General features: G+C 36.8%; 3 protein-coding genes across 4 annotated transcripts; all 3 read right to left on the reverse strand.

The window, feature by feature from the left end:
• Positions 1–4,427: 4,427 nt before the first annotated feature.
• Positions 4,428–7,762, reverse strand: LOC146139599 (proton-coupled folate transporter-like). Of its 2 annotated transcripts, XM_083392075.1 has the most exons (9): positions 7,641–7,762; positions 7,439–7,568; positions 6,953–7,293; positions 6,262–6,380; positions 5,946–6,134; positions 5,560–5,726; positions 5,247–5,487; positions 4,747–5,034; positions 4,428–4,541 (listed from the first exon to the last, which is right to left on the reverse strand). In XM_083392075.1, exons 1-8 carry the CDS (start codon positions 7,671–7,673, stop codon positions 4,941–4,943), a joined length of 1,314 nt encoding a protein of 437 aa, XP_083248201.1. In that variant the 5' UTR covers positions 7,674–7,762; the 3' UTR covers positions 4,428–4,541; positions 4,747–4,940. The 2 variants fall into 2 exon arrangements, with proteins under 2 accessions (XP_083248201.1, XP_083248200.1); XM_083392074.1 differs by having other exon boundaries at positions 7,439–7,756.
• A 1,234-nt stretch (positions 7,763–8,996) lies between these two features.
• LOC146139600 (glutathione S-transferase theta-1-like) lies at positions 8,997–10,966 on the reverse strand. Its single transcript, XM_083391579.1, has 5 exons — positions 10,825–10,966; positions 10,655–10,742; positions 10,458–10,580; positions 10,219–10,355; positions 8,997–9,586 (listed from the first exon to the last, which is right to left on the reverse strand). Exons 1-5 carry the CDS (start codon positions 10,934–10,936, stop codon positions 9,384–9,386), a joined length of 663 nt encoding a protein of 220 aa, XP_083247705.1. The 5' UTR covers positions 10,937–10,966; the 3' UTR covers positions 8,997–9,383.
• A 1,643-nt stretch (positions 10,967–12,609) lies between these two features.
• Positions 12,610–26,293, reverse strand: LOC146139601 (uncharacterized). The gene is made up of 4 exons (XM_083392496.1): positions 25,626–26,293; positions 24,534–24,646; positions 16,186–16,367; positions 12,610–13,302 (listed from the first exon to the last, which is right to left on the reverse strand). The coding sequence occupies exons 1-4, from the start codon at positions 26,291–26,293 to the stop codon at positions 12,610–12,612; spliced, it is 1,656 nt and encodes a 551-aa protein (XP_083248622.1).

Below are 26,293 nucleotides of genomic sequence, written 5' to 3' on the forward strand. Positions count from 1 at the left end.
GACCGATTTTTGTTCGGAGCTTTATAGAAAAAGTATACATCGTAGAACTTTCAAATTTTCAGACATGGCGTAGAGTGGTATGTAGGTGCTTTGGAGAAGTTTATGAGGCTGCACCCCCAAGGGCCTTTGCTTTGGGGGCAAAAACATTAAATATTACGTTTTAGCTCTCCTTAGCTAACGACTGCCACCTAGCAGCAGAAAAACTTCCTAGTTGTTTTATGTTTTTTTTTGGTTTGTTTCAGACCGTTTTTTGTCCAGAGTTTTCCAGGAAAACTGTAATTTGGAGAGACTTCAAATGTCCATACAAGTGGAGGCGTATATGTAGAAGACCCTTTAAGGGTTTAGAAGTTTATTTACCTAGGGGCCTTAAGCTGAGGGTACAAATTGCAAACAAAATATGACGTCATCGCAAAATTGGTTTGAGCTCTGTACTCCAACTTAGCGGTAGCAATATTTCCCAAAAAGGATATGGTTAAAACGAAACCGGCAGACTGTCTCGCGTTACGCGACAATGGGGCACTGTTAAATCAGCGAAACAGATTCCGCCAAGGAAGTACATTCTGCTTTGAAACGCCAGACACAAGTATGTCAATACTTACAGCCGAAACCTAAACATCTTACCATCGGCTGTTATCTGCAACTACGAAAACTGTCCATTATGTTTTTATAAGCCTATAAATTTGTGTGTTTTTATAAATTAATGCATTAGGCAAACTACAATACAATCCATTCTTTGAAATGTATCATGTTACTCTGAAAACCCGTACTACGGTATGTAGTGGCTACGGTATGTTATGGATTCTACACTAAAAGCTAACACTGTATAAGGTTGTGGCCCTAGTGTGATTTAGCTCGTTTTAATGGAATCGTTGTGCAATTCTATAAGATTTACAAAATTAAACTTTGTATCTCGTGCGGCTCTTCGTAAAAACTTGTCTATTTTGGTTTAAATGTTTAAAAAACGATTTTCAATTGAAAATTTTTTTTCAAATTTAATGTCACAATAATATGTCAATTGCAGTCTTAGGATTTTAGGAAAATCCTTTTTAAAACAAAAATACAATTTATCAGTGTCTTTCATCTATTATGTCACAGTTGGGCGCACAAACGTTTGACGTCTTTTTCGCAGCTGCAGTCTGGGGGAGTTTCTACTGCTCTGTTGTGAAATGATCTTTGGTTGGCTGCACTATATTGAAACTGATGCCTGACCGCCCTAAACAGACACCGCGTAACGCAATATAATTTATGTTTATTGTCGCGTACAAACTGCAGTAATGCGGTTCTAGTGAGCTCCAACGCACCTCATGGGAACGAAAATACGTAATGAATAGCGAAACATAATAATCAAACCGAATTAGGCTACGCTTAATCAGAACCGGAACCTTTTACGCGCTTGCGATTACCCAACAACGTTTATTTATTGCTTCACTACCATAAAAATATAATTATTCGCAAGGTTAGGAAGAATTACAATTTTGAATTTTAACTGGAAAAATTAATTACACAAAAACTGTAAAACTTTTCGCTTGCAATGGTAAAATATAATGGGCAATTATAAAACGAAATCAGTCTTTTTTGTAGTTTCGGAAAATTTGTTTTCTGTTTTAAAAGAACTAAACGAGTCTGCCGCAATCTATTAGGTGGAACATGCACTAAATGTTTTATTAATGCACAGAGCAAAGTATTTTTACTTTTAGCCAAAACACACGCTTCAAAGAAACATTACAATCTCCATTACCAGGATTATCATTTAAAACACAAAGGCTGGCATAGGTTATGTTAAAAGTCGAATATTGGGCAAGATCCATTATAAGTTTGGTACAACTTTAATATTTGGTACAGCTGTTTAAACTATAATTTCGATAGCCATAAGCCCATGATAGGTTGAAAGGAAAATGTTGTGGAGGCTGTTGCGCGCTAATAAATGACAAAGGGGCACTTTGATTGCAGCGAAACAGATTACGTCAAAGCGTTGTATTTTGCTTTAAAACGCCAGAAGCCAGTATGCAAACAAATATACAGAACATACCTAAAAGTCTCCCTGGCCATCGGATGTCATATGGTTTTATAGAAACTGTTTAGTATGTTACCATAAGCATTTATATTTCGCAGTATAACCAGTTCATCGAAATGTATAACGTCATCTTGAAATTGTGCACGCATTCTAAATTTTTATCTTAATAAACAAATACGGAATACGGTAAGAAACAGCCTATTGAATTTTAGACAAAAATCTCACAGTTTTAAGAATGAAATGTAATTATTTTTGTCTATATTGGTAAAAGCAGCCAACTATTTATACAACGAAGATGATATAATGATTTTATATTCACAAGTAAACAAAACAAAATCTGTTGGGAATACTATTTACTAGGGTTGCCATATTTTTAACATAATCTCTGCTAAACAACATGATGGTTTAAGGGGCATAAAAAGGCCGGAAACGTCATAAGGTTTTTGAACTTTAATAAACTTGCTGTTGTCAGGCGAAACAGACCGCAAACAAGCAGCTTAAGTTAAGTGTTTTTGCGCAAAGCGCGAAAATGTTTTTTTTAATTGTTTTTACCATGTTCATTGTTCTTATTTGAAAATGGATTTTGTTAATTGTGCTTTAAAAGTTTTGAGGGTCTATAATCTAGTACTCATAAAGTTAACCTTTAAAACTTGACATATTAGGCTTTCATCTTTAAAATTTATGTTTATTATGTAATTTTGGTTTATAGGTTTAAAATTATAAGCGGGTCCTATTTTTTCGCAATAAAATAGTGTAACGTTAAGTTATTTGAAGCTCTCTACGCCTTCCTAGCGACAGCAATATCTAGCAATATATCTCCCTTTGTTAAGTGGTCGCCAATATGCTAGTTATTTAAATCGAACCGCTAGTAAACGATAAAAATGATACTACGAATCCCTTTTTGTTTTTCACGCCTAAACAACCCAACATTCGGGTTCCTTTGGATAAAATTAATACAAAAAGTTAATTTGAATTTAGATAAAAAAAGATGATGAAGAAGGTTGTAGATTTTTGTGGTTTTGGTCCAAGAGTTGGGGTAGCATTTTTTGAAGGGCGTTTGAAAAATTTAAGAATATTGTTTTGTTAATGAAATATTTACTCCCGGGTGGAGAATGATAGTTTTGTTTATCGTTTATCTTTGGTTTCGGGGTAATCAAACATATTTGTTTAATGGATTGCTGTTTTTTTATTAATAGGGGGGAATCAGTTTTATTTGGTTTGGTGGGAGGGTGTTAAATCGATAGGCATTTTTGTTTTGTAAAAATATTTGCATCTTCGTCAAAAGTGAAGGCAGGAAATTTTCGGCCCATATTTGTTTTGCTTGCGGAAACAAGACAAGAAAAAGTAGGCTACAACTTAATGTAAAATAAGTAATACTACAAAAACTAACCTGGTAAATAATCTATTTATATACATAAAAATAAGGCCCTGAAAAATACCCCATGACAAAATATACAACAACCGCAACCCCGTCTAGTTTATTTTTTGTTTTGGATTGCGGTCCGCGAAAAAACAGATTCACAAATAGTGGTTTGTCACCCCATCCGTCAGAAATCAGTGCAGTTCTAAGCAAAAAGGTCTACGACAATCAGTGCATTCAAAGGATCAAAAAGTCCGGCTTTTAGACTTTGAGGTCTTGGACAATGCACTAATTTGCATTAACAAATGTGCATAAGAAGGTTAAGTTTAACAATACTTGACCCAACCAAACCCAAACGCTAACCAGCGCCCTAACCCAAATAATGTGCGATAATTTAATAATTATAACGCTTCAGGCCCCTATACCTCAATTTGTGACGTAATAATCTTAAATACAATGGACGAGAAACCACCTTATGCCCATCCGAGTTTGGGCTTTTTCCCCAGCATTTAAAGAATGTGGGTCAAGTGTTATTAATCCTATCTCATACTTTTTGTTATCTTTTCTGAGCTTTTAGTAAATATTTTTAATTTATCTACGCCGGGAGTTTACCTAAAGGTCCAAATCAGTGCATTGCCAGGACCTCAAGGTCTAAAAGTCTAGACTTTTCTGCCATTGGATGCCCTGATTGTCGTAGACCTTTTTGCTTAGAAATGCACTGATTTCTAACGGATCGGGTGGGTCTGTGGTCCAAATAAGTTTGGGAAGCCCTGATAACGAATGTGTAAAAAATGTCTGATTGTTATCTTTTTGTTGCTCTACACAAGAAACAGCAATCTAGTTTATTTCTTTAAACGTGACGAATTTGCCTCAGACAAACACAAAATTCAGCACCAGGATATTTAGATTACTGAGTTTTTGGCGACAACAAATTTTATTAGTTCAAATAAATTAATTATTACTTTATGTAAAAAAATATATAAATATATATATATATAGCCAATGAAAAAAGTAACCCAAAACCAAAATATTCACATATTTTGAAAAGTGAAGAAAATATATTAGGATGACCAAAACATCTCACTTGAAGATTTTTTAATTTTTGTAGAACACTAATGTTAAGTTTTATTTGAGTGTATTCTCACGTTTATGTGCATAACACAAGGCCTGTTGTTAAGTATTACGCATTTTGAGCCATGTACTGTAGTCGTTTCGCACCCTGCGGCTTAATTACGTTATTCGCATTCTTGTGCTGATTGCTGATTGATTACAGTGCTATTGTGCTGCCATGCTAATTGATTTCTTTGCTACTTAAACCGTGGTTGGTTTCGTTTCATTGATTACTTCACTGCTCTGATCAAGAATACAACACCTGTAATGGGCTTCGCTAAAATAAAAACAAAATAGGTTGAACAACTACACAAAATATTGAAATGCTAAAAGGCACACAGGTCATACTGCTACTTAAAATGGAAACTTTTTAGGTAGAAAGTGCAATAAACATACTTAACATTCGAATCACAATAAAGGGCGCATATTAAAAATGTCATAAAATTTAAAACATTTTTATGTTGTCACTGATTGGAAGTTTTCTTCTACTTGACTATAGGCTTTTGCTACATTTTCTTGTATTGCTTTCACAAGTCTGTTGTAGGCAACTCTGCAAAAACAGTGTATTTGTTAATCATAATTATAATAACATTACTACTGGTATCTAATATGTAATTCATTTGACAATATAAGAGACAACATATACTTTAAAACTTAGTTTGTTCATATGTCACTCATGTTAGGAAAAATAGTCAATTGTTGTTTTAACATGTTTTTCATATCTTTAAAATTTTAGAATAAAATTAAAAAAAAATAGTTTACCTGAATACGGAAAATATTACGACTATTAGCAGTATCGTAACAAACATAACTGTGGAGGGAAAGGTAGCAACAGTTGCCACATAAACACCATTATATATAAATGATGCTACAAGGCTGGATAAAGATTCGGCACAAGCAGTTAAAGAAAATGCGGCTCCTTGTTCATCACTGCTAACAAGTCGTGAAATGAAACTTCGAAAAATGACTGTCGCCATTGCTTGTCCACAGGCAACACTGGCACCTAAAGCAAATCACAACATCAGTTTTAGTCAACAATATTAAAAATCAATATCTTTATAAAAATGTAACTTACCTAAGATGTACAACCAGAAAGAGTTTGCAAAAGCAAGAATGACCATTGATACTATCATGAAAGTTAATGAAATTAATACAATCCAAATTTCGCTCAGAAAGTATTTCAAGACTTTCAGAATAATAATACCAACCACAAATCCCCCAGTATAGCATGCTGCGACATAGCTAAAACCAAAACAGTAAAATAAACTATTGTAAACAGTAAGAAATTACTAGATTATTAAAGTAAAACACACAATTTAGTTAACTAAAAGTTTGTTTTACCTTGCAGAGTATTAAATTAACTGTTCTACAACATAAAAATAGAACTGCAATCCATATTATGTTATGACAACATTAAATTATAACAGTTCTCCGAGAAAGAAAATATTAATGATTTTTTACCCAACAAAAGTGTTGCTAAAACATAGAGGTGGTGACATTTGAATGATAGGCAAGACATTTCCCATGCCTGAAAAACAGCATATTTGCAGAAAAAAGCAAAACATGACAACCAGAAGGTTAATTGTCCGTTGTTTGTTAAATGCCAGCAAATTCTGAATTCTTGACAGTGGCTCATAAGAAAACAGACACCTACAAAAACACAGATAATTAGTTTTTTAAACTGAAACTTTTTCTATTGGATATGGCAAAGTGAACAACAATAACAAAAAAATGTCAATCTTAATATTTAATTAGAACGTATACAAAAAGAACTTACTTTAATTTAAGTGCTATGTGGTCATTTTCAACTGGTATGGATTCGGGAAGTATAAATCCAACATAAAGAATGGATGCACACATAATTGCATTTAGAAACCACATTGGGGCAACATAGCCCTATAAAATATTAATATATTTTAATATACATTTTTATTCCTCTTATTTATGATACAACTATATACAGTAAATTCAATAGCAAATAAGACAAAACATTATCACAGTACTTTATTATTACCATTTTAACTATATATTTTTAAATTTAAGAAAATATTTTTAAACTAGACAAGGTGTGCCGCTGTGTAATTTTTTTGTAGGGGAAGTACTGTGATACTACTATATTCTGCGAAGGTATACATATCTTGCATTTATACTATTTTTCTTTTTTAGTAATATTCAGGGTTTTTGTATTCAAAAAATGTTATTCAGTGTTTTGATGCTTTAGCAGGAAAAAGCACATATGGGGAATAGTTGCATATTATTATCTAAGGATGGTGGAGTTTAGCAATATATATATATAGATATATAGTTTGCTAAAAAAAAAGACAAAAAATAACATCTGCCCAAACAAACTTATTTTAATGGCTAACATACCTTTTCTTTTAAATTTAGCCTAAATAATACACACACAAAAATATTAGACAAAGACATGTTTCCCCCAAAAAATGCTGTTCTCGGGTCATAAACTTTACCTGTGCATCAACCCAGACACCACTGACAAAGCTGCTAAATATACCTCCAAATGCCAATGAAAATTCTCCAATGGCAACCTTGATAGTTCTGTTACTGGGTGATGAAATATCTGAGAGGTAAGCAAAACCTGAGGCAAGCATTCCAGGAAAGTCACCACATAAACCACAAAAGAGGCGACCAAATAACATTATGTATAAAGGTAATTCATATTGGAACACCACTATGTATACAATAGCTAGAACCAGGAATCCAAAACTTGACAAAATTAGAGGGTAACGCCGCCCAACAGAATCACCCCAGGATGCAGTCAAAGGGGTAATTATCAAAGATGGTACAAATCCTAAAAAATAAAAAACACAAATTATCTCATAAAGGTCACATACCGGTATAAGTCAATAAAACATATCTAACAGCTAACAAAAAATCAATAAAAAATATAAAAGTATGACATTTGAATATGTGTTCTATTTAAAAATGAAACAAACCAGCAATATTCAGGAACAATCCCCATTCACCAGCTTTTGCAGAAACCTCATCTTGAAGCTTTTGTTCCGCTGGGCTGATATAACTTGTGTTACAATCACTTGCCTGCGTGTTGTTTGCAAGTCCATATACCTTGGACAGATAGTGATAGACATATTCTTTTGAAATTATAGAATACATTACAGTAAATACCATCATACCAACCAAAACTGGCTCTACAGTTATTATGCGAGCCATGTTGATTTTTGGCAGTATTTGTGATTTTCTTTGTCATTAAATATGAAACATAGGTAGCACAATCTCAACACAGCACCTTTATATTAAAAACATCTAAAATGTGAGTGGATTCCGTTATTGTTCTTAGAATAAGTTGCAAACGTCTTTTTAAAGTCTAGCTTAAAAGGTCGGATGCAAAAATAACAAAATAGAAAAACAATACATTTGCAGGTTAAGTACATATACAACAACAACAACAACTAACTGCACCCGTGCGCCTCGCTCTAAGAGAAAACCACAACAGTCTAAGTAAAAAGGCATGGCTGTGATCTGCTGTGGTTGCAGCGTTTTGATATTTGCAGGGTTCCGAATGACGTCACATATCAATTTTCGCCAACGTTGCTTAAATGCAATGCAATTATACAAGCATCTTTAAACCCGAACTATTGGTTGTTAAAACGGAAAAACTTGCGTCTAAGATCTTAGAACGTGACTTAGCATAAACTCGAGATATGTTGTGCGTCACTCTGCAAATACTGCATTGGCAGAAAGTAATTGCTTACTTTAATTTGCTGTATAAAATCGCTAACTCTTGGGATATTTCTGATATTTTACTATGCAAAAGTAAATAATCTTGACCAGCTTTATTAATAATTACTGTAGAATAAGACAAACAGCTGACAGGTTAACTGCTAGCGCAATGGCATAGTCAAGCCAACCCGCAAGTCACACATTTCACGTTTGTGAACATGAGTATCACCATGTTTCTTCCTTACTGACACACATACCTTCGAATTTTGCAGCTCGATTTATAGGAATAGTTGCACTACACATTCATAATAATAAGTAAGGTACCTACATTAACGCGAATTTATATTTACCCTGGGATATTATATGAAAAAAATTGAATGCATTCACGCTGGCAATGCTTCTAAATTCTATAGGTATTGGGCTACATAGAACAGAATAGGTTCTGAGTCGAGATTTGCAAAAAAACATTAATTACGCCAGCTAACTACTGGATGATCCAATACCAAATATTTGTACAATTTGTTCGCCAGTCGGGCGGTCTTTAAAATATCAGGGTTGTTTCCACCAACGAAACACAGTTACCATGCGACTTGTTTGAAACTTAGACCGCACGACGCACGTCTTTCCTGTTTGAAATGACATAAAGTTCGGCTGCTTGATGTTCTGCATCCGTTTCGTAATAATATAATAGTTATAAACTTAAAACCTGCTAGCGTACCGCCTCTAAAACGTTTTGGGTGTATCACTAGCGGTATGTGCAGTACAAATTGAGAACCACTGGTTTAAATGTGCAACACAGAGCAACATTAATTAAGCGTTTTATTACACATATAAGCACAAAATTAACAAGCATATATCGACGTTGCTTACATTTTAAATGCTGGATGTTAAAATCGTAATCAAGTGCAGATTTGGTATGAAAGACTGCAACGAAAAGTAAAAAAAAACTAGCCGTGACTAGTTTAAAAGAATATGAACAAAATATAGTCACCAAATAATTATATAGCAACACAAGATTTAACACCCGAATTTTGGTATGACAACATTTGCATAATTAAAATATATATGTTTTTTTAGTTGGATTAATTAAACAATAGACATATTTAAGCCGTTTTACAGTAATCTGTGTTTGATGTATCACTGATTGAAACAAAAAAAAAAATTTGCATAGAATTAAAAGGAGCCTTGAAGTTGGTTTCATCATAGCTTGAATTTTCTTGTAAACCTTTCATTTACACCGTTAAATGGCAGTGTAGCCTCACTGAAAAAAGGTTCAGTACTTTGCTTAACCCTCTCAAACCAGGCTTTTAGCTTTGGAAAGTCCTTAAAGAGGTCTCTTGTACCAACGGTCGCTTGCAATAACTCGTGAACAGCAAATAAATCAGCAATTGTAACTACGTTTCCTGCAAATTAGTGATAAAATTGTATTAAATATTTAGAAATGCCTTCTATTAGAGCAGGGGTTGGGAACTTTTTTACCTAAGGGGGCCATAAAAGCGAAATACTTTCGGCTGTATTGATAAGAGACATATAACATGTTTTAAGATCTAGTTTGAATAGGGCTGTTTGTTCTGTTCTTTTTAAAAGACAGGGAAAATTTAGCGCAAAAAAGTGCATTAGCTAAGTTTACAAAACTTTAATTACAGAATGCCATGATAAAAAACATTACTTTTGGAACAATAAGAGATTCCGTACAGGGGTACAGTTTTGAAAGGGACCATGCCTGCGTGCAGTTTTATTCACATCATGCTATCATTTATATTAAAAGAGCCATATGGTGACACCAAAAGTTATCATTTATTAAAAGAGCCATATGGCTTGCGAGCCATACGTTTCCGACCATTGTGATTGTGTTAAACAAATAAAAAAACTGTTATGTTATTTGTTCAGTTTACAACTTTATGGTTTTCTGTCATCTGAGTGTGTACAAAAAGGGTGAAATAGTATAAGATTCAGAAATGCAAAAGTTTATAATATCAAACTATACATTTACTTTTGGCCATGAAATAACCAACTTTTAAAAACTAAAATCAACCTGTTAAAAAAGGTTGGTCTTTTAAAAACATGAACTCTAGCTGATTCAGTGTTGGGGTCAGATTTTCCGCTGCCTCTTCAATTCTTGTAGCACCTCGCATCATAAGTGTACTGATAAATAATGTGGAAGCTTTCATCCTTGAAACACACAAAAAAACAAGTGTTTACAACCAATTTATTTATAATCAAACCAAGAACAAACACTGCTTGTAAACCAACAAACCAATGTACTATATAAACCTTGTATTTAAATGTTGCCATTCCAAATACTCATCAACCTTTGCTCTCTTTTGAAGATCCTCAGGGTACAAAGATGCGTTACCTCCTCTATATTTTGCATCGAGGTAGCGAAGTATGGCAATACTGTATGCAATAAAATACAATGGTATAAATATACAAATACACATATGATCTCAACAAAGAAACTTGGAATGTACCTCTCAGTTAAAAGGAAATCACCATCCTTTAAAACTGGAACTTTACCCAAAGGATTGATTTCTAAAAATTGGTCTGTCTGATGCTCACCTTAAAAATATTTATTTTTATAAACAAAATGTTTTTTTTTTAGGCAAACAAAAAACGTGACATGCCTTTAATGCATATTTACCTTTTCTGAGAGCAATCATTTTAAAATTGCAATTTATGTTGCACATTTTTATGTACATATACAACGACCGGCATGGTTGGGACATCAAATCAATATACAACAGTGGAGCCATTTTGTTTAGTTAGCCTATATTGAGTCACCTAAACAAAACAATAAACATTTCAAAATCAGACTATTACTGAATTTATTGTGTTTATGACTAAAAGGGGCCATTCAAACGCTGGCCAGGTGGTCCACCGGCAACATGCCACAAAATGAAATGCATTGCCGCTGCGATTTTTGCAAATACCCTGAGTCATGGTATAAGTAGGGAAACTCCCGTAGTGTAAACTTGGCCGTTAATTTTAATCATGTTTCCTACAACGAAGAACTTTATATGAGAGTTAATGTTATTTTATTAGGAGCACATAATGAAGCTGTCAAAAAATGTTACGAGAAATAAATAAAAGATAAACTTTAATTTCTTACTCGCAGTCCAAGCAACGTCATGCATACATTCCACCACTGTAGCCTAGTTGGCCAGTGCTTCTTAAACTTTTTTAGTTTTGTTCACACCTAGCATCTATCTCCAGACTTCATTCACCCTTGTCTCATGATATGATAAAACTATTTAGTCTATATATAACAGCACAAAATGACTTAGATTGTTTCGATTTTTGTTAGGATCAACACAAGCTAAGTTTTACCATTGCAAATCTACGATTTTTCGAGTCCAGAAATATAAAGCAACAAAAGCACCAAACAAAGTCACCGAATTTTTGTACTTATGCTAGGGCTCCCACACGTTATTGAGTAGGAAAGGAAGGTCTGGCCATAGTGGCCAAGGTATCAACGAATATTTTTCCTGTTATCTGTTTTTTATTGCCGTCTTAAAACGCAAACTGTCCGCTATATTCTACTTTCACCAGTGAATTTTCTAATATGAACGAACAACATTAATGTAGACAAAAAATCTAACAACTGTCACCAGGGCTGCGGAGTCGGGGTTAAAAATAACCCCAGTCTTACTCCCGATTCCGACTCCGGCCAAAAAATAAAACCCGAGTCCGACTCCCGAATCCCGATTCCGACTCCGGTCAAATGTGCGATTTTGTCGAGTGCCGAGTCCAGCTCTAACTCTATTCCGCCAATTTACGCAACTAAAATAACGTTGTAATTCAGCGATCCACTTATAGGGGTGTCGTATAATTCATTCACCCACAATACATGGTTCATAAAATATTCCACCATATGCTATTCCACCTTTACAATTTTCAGTTGGCGGCCATATCAATTTTAAAATTTAGTACTGCGCATGCGCATGTCGGACTCGGGCAGTTTTAAGTGATCTTACTCGAGTCCCGAGTCCGACTACAGCAAAACAAAACCGACTCCTGGAGTCCCGAGTTCGACTCCGCAGCCCTGACTGTCACTTATACTTGCGTCTACTGTTATCTTAAAATATTTGAACAAATGCTGTGGTTGCAATCTGATAATAAGTGAAATATGCGCAGTCATTTTTAAAATGTAGTTAATAATACTTTAACTACATTTGCTAACAAACGGCTGATAAACACAAAACCATCAATGTTATAGTGGTTATTTTTTTCCTAAAAAAACACAGAAGCGATGCACAAACAGCGAAAAAAACACGAATAACGTTACATCAAAATAAATACCCAACGACCGTCACTTTTCCGGTGCTGATTTGAGCGTCCACGTGATTATCATAAACTATCAATCAAAAAAGAAAAAACTCAAAAAAATCGACAAAATATCGCGTTTTGCGCGCCTATGAAGTCCCGATCATCTTTTGCCACCGAACGGGAAACTGGGAAAGTTAAACTCGTCGCCTGGCGGCGGGGATTCCCCGGTTTGCTGGGGCTGCGTCCGTTGCGTTTCGCACTGGCACTCGCTCGGGCCCTGGCCGGCGGCGAAGTGGTTCAGCATTTGACAGCTGTCGTCGCAAGGCACTTGGTGGCCTACCAGGCAACTGTGCAGGCTGCCGTACTCGTACAGCCGTCCGTCCGACTCGCCCGGCGTCTTTAGCCACACGCTTGCGTCGTGTGCAGTCATGAAGGTGGGCCGGGTCACGCAACCCCGCAACCGCGCCCTGAAGGAACGCATCACCCCGGCTGCCTCCGCCGCGCTCCTCACTTTCACAGGTGTAGCTGCTGGTTTTCGGCTCACGGTGCTGCTGAAAACGCGACCTCCGGCGCCGTTCGGGTTGTACCCGTTCGTCGGCACGTTGTTGTTGTTGTTGTTGCCGTTTTGCGCTTGATTGTACGCGTTCCGGTTCGCCTGGTTGTTGTTGTTGCGTTGCACGTTGTTCTGGTTGTTGATGAAGTTGTTGTAGCTCTCCTGGTCGCTGCGCGGCGGCGGTTGGCGCTGGTTGAGAGGCCGCTGCTGCTGCTGTTGCGGAATGCCGGAGCTATAGATGTAGCGGCGCGATCGCGCGACGGTCTTGCGACTTCCCCACGACCAACCGGGCTTTATGCCCTGTGAGGATGTAAATAAAGGTTCTCAGCGTCAGCTTAAGGGTACGCTATTACATTTTTTGGCACCACTCTCCCATGTTCTGGATCAGTCATTCGCAAACGGTGTATGTCAAAAGGTTCTTAATAAGAGTGGTGCGGAAATTGATTAACCTTTAATTGGAATTAAAGGTTAATCAGTTGGCACTATATATTGAATTCTCGACAAGCGTTCGCACAACCATGCTTCATCTGGTCAAAGTAGAAACTCTTTATTTAGAATTAGACAAATCGGCCATTTACATACATTTTTCTATTATGAAAACCAACCATATGGGCATATAAATAGGCTTGTGATCAAACATTTCAATACACATTATCTATAAGATAACCGATAACAAAATGTGTGCGACAATGTAAAGACTTAAAAAACCAAAACTAAAAAAAAATCGAAAAATAAAATGATGCTTTTCTCTTATGCTTAAACAAACTATAATTTGGCGACCAATTTTTGAATCAAAATTTGCTGATATGCAAATTTGAATTTGGGTCCCTTAATTACGATATATAGCCTAAGTTTTGTACATATTTAAACGTAGTATCATTGTTTCGATGCAAAACCGACGAAAAAGTAAAATGTTCAAGTAGGAAAACGGTTGTTTAATTTTATCTTGTTATTTTTTTGCCTTATATGCTTCACAAAATGTATCACATACAAAAATAATACTTCATTATGGCCCTTAGCAAAGCGTTTTTTAACTTTTTTATTTTCAAAGAATATTTGACAAAATGAATATATTTTCATGCAAAGCAACAACAGAGTATTTTCGCACGATTGCCCACTTACGAAACCGTTTCTTAGACCCTCTTAACCTACAAGACAATTACAGTCCAATTAAGCGATTGAGATATTTCATAATTTCAGTTAGAGCTTTTTTCTAATTGACCACTCAAACAGCGTTTACGCGACAAAGAATGCTGCAATTAAAGTATTTTGCTGCTCAGTGCATAACTCGATTATTCTGAATGTTACATTCCATCATTGTACCTTAGACACATATAGCTTGTAACTGAGATCTGCGTTGTTGCGATGTAGTTTTAAAGTTTAAAACAAAGCAGATTTAAATTACAAGCAATGTGTTTGCGCTACAATGATGGCATGTATGATTCAGAATGATCTCTTAAATGGTTGGATATAAATAAAAATTTAGGTTTAAATAGATTTCATGTCTAAGCTGTAATTTGGTGTTCGAAGAAAATTACGCGTTCATTTTTCGTTTTTTTTTCGGGTATTAAGAAATTCCACAGATAACAACGCTTTGTTTATTACGCTTTCTACGATGAGTGGTTTGTTAGTTGATAGTCTAGTTCGTGTCTTAGCCTAAAGGCAATTTCCAATATTTCTGTACAAATGGAATTGCTGATGGAGTGATGGCGCACAAAATCACATCAGTAAACCGTTATTGCCAGCAATGTTTCGCAAATGACAAAATGAAATTCATTTCAAACAGTCCTTATTCTTGAAAGTGCCAAATCTCAATTTTTGAAATAAAATTAAGATGCATTGACACAATAAAGTGAAATCGGTCGTATATAGTATAGGCCAGTGGTCGGCAACCGCCGGTCCGCGACAAGTTCGTTAGCAGGGTTACCAGATTCAAATTTTAATTTAAACACTGCACGTAAAAACCTGGAAATAGTTTTTTTGACGTACAGTGTTTAGATTATGTAAAAAGTCAAAAACACTTAAATGCATTTTTATATTCAAAACACATTAACTTTCGTTTAAATATACTTGGTTGATTGGTATGATAAAACATCACAATTAGTATCAAGCTCTCGTGAGGTTCAAAACAATTAGTGTGCTGTGGCCATATGAATTACATATCACGTTCACAACATCCAAAAATACATATTTATATTGCAAAATAAGTCTCTCTTAGTACTTACAATATATAGAAAATGGGATAAAATATTATGTATTTTTGATGTTCAAGCGTGCTCACCCTAAAGTGTAATAGAATAAATTCATGCAAACAATGTTTATAAACAATGTCCCATAATAAAATGATTTGTTATTTTAACATTTGAGCAGGAAATGTTTCGTAAAATCGTATCCTTTTTAATTAGTTTTAGCAAGTTTTAGCCTTCATAATTTTAGTTTTACCTCTTTTAAAATGACAGATAAAAGTCAAAAAGCCTTATAATTTTTGTTTGATCAACCATGTTAAAAAAGGCCAGATTTTTGTAATTTGTTCTCAAAAAAGCCCATCTGGCATCCTTACGTACGATGTAGGTATGTCTATTCTATACTATGCTGGTGTCGAACTGTGGTTCGTACTTTTTCATACGGCTATTATTTTAATTTTTAATTTTTTGTATTTACGTAATAGAAATGTAAGGCCTAAAAGTTTTATTGAAATGAGCCGCGGGCTGGGTTAAGTTGCTTGGCGGGCCGCATACCGCCGTGGGTTTCATTAGGTTCAATAATTCTTAAATAGGAGAATCTCTTTGCGGCAAAACAAATTTAAAGTTCGCAATAAAGTTGTAATAACATTCCTTTACTTAACATTTGTTTGGCCGGTCCGCGACAAAATTTCAGTTTTGAACCAGTCCGCAGTGCAAAAAAGGTTGCCGAACCCTTGTATAGGCTATATAATATGCCCTTAGCTTAGTCATTTAGCAACCACACTGGCATATTTAAAACTACTACCTAAATCGATAAATATATATTTCTTCAATACAAAGTGAGAAAAATAAACTAAGAGCGTTACAGGGAAATTCTGTATTTAACGCCTTTTTGTGTATAGCTTGCAAATCAAACAATTTACAAAAAAGTGACTGTGTTTAATTTCGGAATAGTTTTAACTGCCCAGGGTACTTAACAAAAATCTTAATTGTCGCTCACGGTTTTCATGTTGGGCGGGTCGAAGAGGCACTTCTCGATGTCACGTATAGCTTGCAGGGAGAACTTGCCGCCATTCCTACTCGTGTCCACCACATAATGTAGCCCGGTGCGACAGTGCAGTTTGCGGGCGATAAATTCGGTGTAGGTCCGGTTCACGAAGTGCATTGTGTTGATGGCAAATCCTGTCGAGGCAGAAAGAGATTTTAGCCAATTGTTCGTTTTTTTAAATACGATTTATGACAATGATAAGAGCACAGAAACACCCGTGGAATTGGGGATTCGAGAACTTTGAATCATTGCGATAAATTGCATTCTTAGGACTAATTTCAAAACGGCACTATACGTAACGCTGTCCAAAAGAAACTTTTTGTAGTGTTGCAACCAGGCGAGGATCTAGGAATTTTTTTTGTTGGATTTTGTTTCAGTTTTTTCAGAGATGATGTCACGAAGTCAAGTCATAACGTGACGTCTCATAATTATGTCATACCGTGACGTCAGAGGGTTACGTCAAACTGTGACGTAACAAAGTTACATCTACACGTAACGTAATAAAACTAATCTTATGAACACCACACAGTTCGTTTATTTAGTTAAAGTTTTAGATTGGACAGGTGTTGCTGTAATACAAAAGCTATAATGATGTAATGGAACATCTTATATTATACGCGATAAATCTTAAATTATACAAGTATACAGATGGGGGCACGTGGCTATGGCCTCGGGATATTTTGCCTATTTACATAAATGCATTTTTATTTATATCACGTTCCAGTGTGTCTAAGCCTATTTTGTAAAATGGTTTTAGCTCAAAGGCTTCTTGCGTCTCATCGCACCCTCGAACATAAAAGTGATTCATGCCCCAAAAACCAAAACCAAAATTCTGCATGTTTATAAATCTAGTTTAGTTGCCTTATATACCCTGGCCAATTGTGTCCTATAGATATTGACAATTTTTACTAACCCTTACAGACTGTTTTACAATGTATACACATTTGTAAACATAGTTTAACTATTTTGTATCCACTTCTAAATATGTCGTATATGACACGGATTGTTTGGTGTTTTCATTCACCTGGCCTCGGGGCCCACTTGTTTTTATATAATTCAACACAAATATCGCGTTAGATAGGTTTACAAAACAAGGGCACTTGCAACAACATTCACAAGGTTTGTGGCATACCAACGGCGCCCTAGCGCATTTATATCGCACAAGTAAAATAAACAAATTAGGAGCAACCACATGCTAAAGTGGGCCCTATGTTTATCAGAGACCTGTCCTAACTAATTTCTTGGTTTGGAGATTACCATTGACAGTATATAGCACTTTATATACAATACCTTTCTGCTTTTGATAATGAATTGCAAAGCCAAAAAGTCGATCGATGTCAACTTGATTAAGACGTTTCGATACGAGCTTGTATTATCTTCAGTTAGTGCTTTTTTTGGCTTTGCAATTCATTATCAAGCTACATTACAGATCCGTGCACAGTGTACCCTTTTTGTTTTGTTAGCTGAATCTTAAATATGTAACTATAACTAAACAGGTTAAATGCACAAATCGGTCAAAATGTTTAGGCTAACAGCTTTTTTATTGTCTACCAAAGCTAATCGTTTTTTGAAAAGCACATCAACCGTTCGGTTTATATCATTTGATATTAGGCCTAAATCTCTAATTTTTTTATAGTCTGTTGGTCAAACAAAATGCAGTCAAATTTCAATGAATTAATGGGAAGGATCAAATTACGTTATATTGTTTTGGTGAAAAAAACAATACGGCCCACAAAACAACGCTTCTCGGCTCTGCGCTAATTCCGCAACTGATTGTATCTCGATAATTATATTGGCCCTCCAGCATCAGATTTACGGAAGATACAAAATTGTGGGCGCGTGTTGGTTCAATTCTGCTGGTTTGGGTCTTCTGAGAACGACGCGTAACTCGCGTTTATGTAAACATCGAAAAATCCGAAATTTTGTGAGATAACTAGACAGGTTGTCGTGAGTTTGCCAAACAATATTTACCTTTATTACTCTGAGACCCTTTTATTTCAATTTTATTTACTTGGCGACCCTTGATGCTTTGTTGTAATAATCGGGGATTCGCAGTGTTGTAATGAATTCAGTCAATGACTTGAATCAAGTGCAATTAAGTCACTGTTTCTAAATGACTTGACTTGACGAAAGTCATTTTGGTCAAATGACTTGACTTGACTAAAGTCATTTAGACAAATGGCTTCACTTGGGACTATTCAGTCAAGTGACTTCGGTTGAAAACAAGTGTTTTCATTTAACATTTTACTATAAAACTAAGATATTTATCTCATGACTTATAAAACGATTTGATCGCTACATGTTGTTTGTGTTAGGTTTTTACTTTATTTATTAATAAAAAATAATAAATCGTTCGAAGTTACCAATTTTAGTGGTTATTTTACAAATTGCTTCAATGGGACTTCAGTCATTTCAAAATGACTTGTTCACCACAATTACATCAATTTACTTAAAAAGCTGTCAAATGATAATTATTTAATGTAATGCGCCGACCCTGTCCTTTTTCTAAGACCCCCTATGGCGTCCACGAAATTCTTTCGATATAAATTTTGTTTTGATATATAAAATGTGAAATTAAATACTGTAACAAAAACAGTAATTACTGAATATCGGGGAATTTGTGCCTAATTGTTTAATAAAACATTATATTAATCTGTAAGGTAATGTAATATTAAAATGCAGCTCAGTCAAAAAAATAAACTTTGATTGACGAGTAAAGTAGTTAGTAAATTCTCCTCATGCAAGAGAAAACTCACCACGTAAGAATATTAAAGTCCATACAGAAGTACGTAGTATATCATTTAAACGTTTTGAAAGTCTTACTACAACCTCCAACCATTGTGCGCCTAAACTCAAAAAAATAAGTTGGTAAATTCTCCTTGTTGCAAGAGAAAAAATACCACGTTTCCTACAATCCAAATGAGATTGTTATCTCTTGACCCGTTGCAAACGCCCCTCGTTAGTCGGCACATAATGCTGCCCGTAAACAAACGTGTTTCTGCTGCCCAAACAAGTCTTTGTGGCGACCTGGTCATTAACTGAACCGGTTTGCGGCCTCAGCATTTCGTACGCATATATGATTGCCGGCACCGTTCAACGGTAAAGCAAACAACCATAAAAAACAATTAACGCGACTCGTCTCAGCGACGATTGTGCGAACCGGGCGATTTTTCGGGAGTTTGATGACGTCGCCAGGCGTGAAATGACGTCGTTAATTTGGGCGGTCGCATTGTTATCGTGACTTCTCACCCCCAACCACTTCCCGACCGGTGCATTGTTTATTTCAATAAAGCGAAAAGGCGGAACTTGCGACAATAAAAGGCGGAACTTAATATCTTCGCGGCCAACCAACGGCGCTTTGATCGCCTTGTCGCGTTTTACAGATCCTGTGTAACCATCATACATCCGTTTTTACGGATTTATTCTAAATTTCGGTGTTAAATGTTCGTCTAAAACAGGGATGGTTTTCATCGCGCGGGTCACAAACACGACCTTAATCCTTACAAAATTCTCAAGTGGGTCATATATTTAATTATTTGCTAATTTTATGCGAAATTAACCTGCTGTTGCATCGTTGTAAGTGTTGTTGTGTGGGTTGATAGTTTTTGTATGATTTCCAAATTCGGATTCCCACAAATATTAAGAAGCTAAATAGTTAACAAATGCTGCAGCATTAATTATGGGATTACAGGAGTTCAGCAGAAAGCTTTTATTGGTTTATTGGTTTAACCAGGGTATTTAGAATTTTTTGTCTGCGAACTCCAGGATCGCCACCATTTACGTTTTACAGTGATAAACAAAATGCTTTTAGTCAGCTTTTCTGTACGTATTTTTTTGAAGTGCAGTTAATGTTGGCCTAATCGTCACCCCTAAAACATTTTTGCACGACCCACAGATGGGCAGCCCTAGTGCTATCTAACGAGAACTGTCTTGCAGCAACTGTTTCTTTTACATTTATCCTTTTATGAAAATGATTGATAACATTTCGGTATTTCTAGAGAGGCAAGTGGGTCATTAAAAATCTGTGGTGGGTCACGAACTGATCTAAAACAATAGTTTCCTTTATAGTATTAATTATCATACACTGTTTTGGCATCTGTAAAATTCAATTGTAAAGATAAAATGTGCTATTTCACAAACTGACAAAATTTCCTGATTTCCCTGTAAGCATCACCATCATGACCAAACTTTGAACTCGGTACGATTTATAAACTTTGAATACGGGCTATTATATGCTATTAGTCAAGTTATAGCCTAACTATCAGTCGCTGGAATGTTGGATTATATCAGACTGTATACCTAGTAATATATGACAAGTGTTTGTCGGTACTCGGACGATACTCGGCGGAATCATTACTTGAATATTAAAGTGTGTGTATGACATAATGTGTGTGTTTTCAGCTAGAAAACTACGCTTGCGATCCAGCGCAGTAAAAAGGTAAAACGCATATTTGCTATATAAAATTCCCAGGAGGTAATAAACATCGATTGAAAGTGACTAATCTTCCTTACGGAAAACCAAACTTTGGCTAAATAACCTGAAAGTTTTAACTTAGTCAGTTTTGCTTATTTTATCTCGGTAATGACATCATTCAAACAGGCGAACTTTTCCATCAAATATCGGGTTTCACTATGGGAATAGAAAACGAATCTACATATCTTTAATAGCCGCTAAAGCGGCTCAAAACATTTTTGTTTGTATGAAATCGAATATGCCTCAGGAAATGTTTTAAAACTTATAAATTCGAGTCCAATACACGTTCCTAACATACACATTATTTTGCTGTTGGTTCCCGACAAAATTACAAATGTCCGACATTGCCGGTCCGATTAAGTCGCAGTGACGAAACAATGCCTGTTGATGAATTTTCTACGCGTTAAACTTGTCATTCGAGTTTGGCGGGTTTATTTCGTCTTAACCGCAGCACAAAACTCGCGGCTAGCATTTTCTTGCTAAGTTCGATAAATATTTTCGCAACACATGTGTAGGGTAAATCCGGAAGGCGTTCTCGCGCCTAGTTTGCGAGCAACTGTTTAAATCTGTGCTTCACAGCTCACTTTTTGGAACCTTTGTTATGTAAGGGTCACACTTCGGGAACCTTTGTATATTAACAACACTATAAGCACCACTGGTAAGCAGGAAGTTGCAAAAAAGAAAGATTTGCACATAATCACTTCTAAAAATAGAATTTGCTCCAAATGGCAACATATAAACAGACGTAAACCTCTCTTGTGGTGTAAACGCAGTTAATAACCGACGTTTCGGCAGCAGGTGTATCAACTTTGGCCTCATCAGGGTAAATAGTAAATTAAAACGAGAATACCTTAACCAGCCTATTCTTAAAATAGTGAAATAAAAATACTCTTTAGATTAGCGCCACAATTTGCTCAAGTGTAAGATAAATTAAATTGTCAATTATAAAGAGGGTTCTTTCGACAATAATTTATTCTGTACCGACGTTTCGATAACCTATCCAGGTAATCTTCATCAGGGCATTATATGATTGTCTGAAGAACCCTCTTTATAATTAATTTAATGCCTGGCAGCAACAGTATATTCATTAAATTGTCAGTTCAAAAGTACAACTTGTATTTCCACCAATCAAAATTAAAAAAGTCAAAAGAGCGCGCTCAGCTGAATGATCTATACTTAACCTACCGGTTGAGCAGCAATAACTTAAATGTTTACTTTAAAATATAACCGCGATAAGTTTGGAGGCAACCTGTGTCTCCACAGGTCCCGACAATGATCGATTTTTGCTGCGATATGCAAGGCCGCCGCAGACCTAACTGGCACACTGCAGAAAATAATATGTAGATATATAGGAAGGGGCCTTATCCAGTAGGTAAGCGTTGTTCCTTGCCACCGGTCAACTCATTTAGAGCATTTTTTCATTAAATTTGTTTGTTGTTTGTTGCCTTATGCTAATTTGTTTGGTGATTGAGCTGGATTTTGGTCTGAAGAACTGAAACTTACAAATCTGTTTAAATAATTTATCGTTTATTCGCTGATAACCATCTGTATAAACATTTTCTAAATACTCAGATAATTAATTTAAAACGCCAATGAAAATAGGGGTTTATACGTTGTACTTATACATTTTAATTTACAGTACTCTTGTCCGAGTTGGGGCGGTTTTAATACTTAAAGCGTGTCAAGTTTGTTGTGATCAATACACGAAGGCTCTTCCGTTTGAATTGTATAGGTTCAGTCGACCGCGCTATCTATCAATCTTATTACGCGGGTACCAAGATAAGCGGATTATCCAAATACCGACAATGTGATACACTCAACTTGAGCCACACACGATCTTACGCAATCAAGTGCCCAAGGCTGCGCGGATTACATGTAGTCATACATAGACCTATATACATAAACCTAATCAGCCTATGCTGATTTACTTTAATAGTGTGCGCGCCAGCACTTTAGATATCAGTAACCCGTTTTCTTTACCCAGCCTCTTTTAGAGGTACATTAGGATATTTAATACGATTTATATATTGCACGCTGTTACAACCGCTTCGAGTTCTTTATTTGAAGTAAACTTTTTACCAACCCGCTCCCGAAAACATAAGTACGCAGATCCCGCAAGTTATTTGGACACACACATGCATTCGTGGCAGATCACGATAACGTTAGTTTTTTCAAAGGGCCTAACGCATTTAAGTAGATGGTTGACGACAGTTGTGGTTGCAATAAATCCCGCAGTTCAGCTTTGTCTCTATACTGCGCACCCGCTCGCATGCTGTCAGTAATTTTCTTGCAACGCTTTCTTTTAGGCGTTGCCGCCAAAGTCGTTACGACGCTGATTGGGGCTGTTTTAAGGAGGTATGCTGAAAATCTGATTTACGGCACTGCTGTCTGGTGAATTGCACGCTATTTTGTGCTTATAAATGCAAGCCAGGTCTCTAAGTTTTTTGGCCGACAGGTGTGATTTTTGTTGTTATCAAAATGACATCGAACCGGCATAGGCGAAATATTGATTTTCCAATTGCAAAAAAATTCCGTTTACTTTAACATAGCAAACGCCTTACACGGGGAATTCGAATTTCCGTGTTATTTATTAGTCTTTCGCAAGTTGTAAATTGTAACAAACGAAACGGTATCAGCTTATGATTTAAAAAACAGCGTTTCTACTGCAACGCCGAGGCTTTAATATATAATTTATTTTATTATTTTTTTCTGTTTTGTTTTCTGCAAAAGCCAGGCCAGGCGAGCCGCCTGTCGACGCTGAAACTACATAACGAGAGCGCGTAAAGAGTGGGCTTTTTTGTAGCGCTTTGCATTAAACCCGTCGCAATTTTGCCATCAGGCACCAATCAAGAGAGCCGCGGTCGGTGAAAGTTCTCAAGAATCGCCACCGCGATGGGTCAATTACCGCAGCTGGTCAAACACAGTAAACACCGCCCTTCGTCCTGAGTGGCGTATTGCGATCGCGAACCTCACAACGACGAGTCAGCCCTAAGCCACCGACTTACGGGTGTCGGGTGTTGTCAGGTCTCGACCTAGACGTGGCTTCTCGCATGTCGCCCTGGATAAGCCCCTCTATCTGACGTGTACGTGTCGAGTTATGGTCGTGTGCCTGTGGGAATCTTCGTAGACGCCATTTTGAGATTGTGTCGAAATCGGATTTGCCACAGAAGAGCAACTGTGTGTGTTTCGCCGGCGGATCGCGCGTTTCGCAAATGTCTTAAAATACGCCGCTAATTCGAGCTCAGCAGGCGCCGTTGTTTACGATGGACGAAGAGTTGTGTTTCAACTTATGTGGATTAAACTACGTGTGTTCGTTTGAAGTGTGATCCTGTACACTGAGCACTCGAGAGGCAGCAAGTATATTGATATATTTTCGTGCTACAATTGACCGCAAATCTCGCCTAAGGGCTATTCAGTAACTTTTTAGGTGGTACTGCGGATAAATTGTGTTTTAATGCAGATCCTGTATTGTATTAAATTAAAATTTTAATTTTAGCTATGAAAAAGAGAAAGGCGGCTGAAATCCAATAATTAATCTCGATATACCTTATACACGTATCTATACGGATGACCTAAGATTAGTATGATATGTGTGCAAAAACGTTACATGCATACAAAAAATAACATTATATAGGCGTTTAAAATATATCTTAAATTCTTTGTCTGGGTTGACTGTTTAATATAAAAACCTTCAAAGTGCTTCCCTATATGAAATAAATTTTATTTTAAACCTGTTTATGATATTAGGGTAAGATTTTCCCTCGAACCAAACACAACCCCTATTATGCTCCAATTTTGTTTACAAACTAAAACCATGCGGTTGTACCTCGCAGATCGTGCAGCCTTAGCAGTGTGAGGGCCATCTGGTCCAGGTTTTTCAGGTTGCTCAAATAGCCGGCGTTTCCCGCGTCCAAGTACACCCACGAGCGTTTTAACCTCCTGAAATAAGTCGAACACGTCACTGCTTGTGTACAGACAAGCTTTAAACACGCTGACGGTAGAGTTCAACACGCTTTAAACGCTACAACTGAATAACTTCAAAATGATCAGCAATATTGGCATAGGTATAAACATATCTTCCATACCAGGGATTCTTAAACATTTTTAGCTTGCGGCACAGTAAGCATAAAAACAAATTGGGCACACTTTCTACATAAGATACTCTGGTATTATCAATTTTCTTGTGGATGATAGCGTGCATTAAAGTCTCACATGCTTGCAGGCAGGTTTGAAATACGAACGTGTTATTTTCTTTGGTTTTAAAAGTTAGGGACACACTTGAAAATCTATCGAGACACACTAGTGTGCGGCACACAGTTTGACAAAGCAGTTTGAGAATCACTGTTGTATACCGACAGCTGGAATAATTTATATTAGCCTACAGTGTAAGGGTGTTTGACGATTTTTTTTCGATTTGAATATAACCTACAATTTCTTTAATTGTTTTTTTGCTGTATACCGCTGTGTAATATAAATATTGTATCCCGGTTAGCGAATTTTGTGTTTTAGTTGGGCTTTCGCGATTCTCTAATTTTCATTTTATCACGTAGAATTCAGTCTGAACTTGGCGCCAGGATGGATTAAATGTCTAATGATTACTTAATGGACGACGAAGGCTTAAGGTTTGGACAAGAATGTCGGGTTTTTGCAACCTAAAATTAATCCGCCGAACACTAAATCTGATTGCACGTTTTAAGTCCAAAGTCGCCTAAGGTCATACTTGATTTATTTTATCCAGTCGTAGGAGTTTCAATGTAATCACATTGTCCTAAATAATGCCGCCATTTGGTTACGATCAGACGGTCTTTCTTCGTTATACATCGTTCGGTATCGAGATAAAGTATAAAGTTATAGACATCCATAGAGCTGTCACGCCAAAAAATGACAGCGTCACAATAAAAACAAAACTTTCTCTTACTTGATGACGCGTTGCGCACGCTTAAGAAACTCTTCCTCGTACTGCGCGTTCTTCCAGCGGAACTGCTGGTTGCTGGCATCATAGGCGTACATCAGCAGGTCGGGCTCGAGCACTATAAGCGAAGGAAAGCGTGCGAGCACCTTGAGCTGCCTCTCCAGCGCTCTGTCGTATTCCTTCCAACTCTCCAAGGCCGAATCTGGCTTGTAGTGCTCCCACGTCTGGAAACCGTGACTGATTTTCAGACCCTCGCTCGGTCGCATCTTGATCGCAACCACTGGGATCGTTTTTTGGCACGCCGCCAGCTCGATCTGCTCCAAAACGCGCGCGTCTTCAACCGCGTCGCCGCTAAGCCAGAAGGCGTTGCGCACCACTTTGAATCCGGTCTGTCTTACCACAGATTCGCGACTGGCTATCTTGCTCAATCCCATCTTCCCGGTGAATTCGATCTTGGCGGATCCCGCCAGGATTCGAACGCAATCTTCCCGCGAACGCGCGCCGCCTCCGTCGTTTGCCGCCGACGGCGTGTCGGTGCTGGCGGCCGGCAAACGCTCCTCGGCCGGCGCCGCGTCGTTCTTGTTCATGACCCAGACCACGATCGCCACGCCTCCGCCTAGCGCCGCCACAACGACCAGAAGCAGCAGCACGAAGCACTTTTTCGACATTGCCAT

Source organism: Ascidiella aspersa, chromosome 6 (genome assembly GCF_963924565.1).
Source record: "Ascidiella aspersa chromosome 6, kaAscAspe10.2, whole genome shotgun sequence".
NCBI classification, from domain to species: Eukaryota; Metazoa; Chordata; class Ascidiacea; order Phlebobranchia; family Ascidiidae; genus Ascidiella; species Ascidiella aspersa.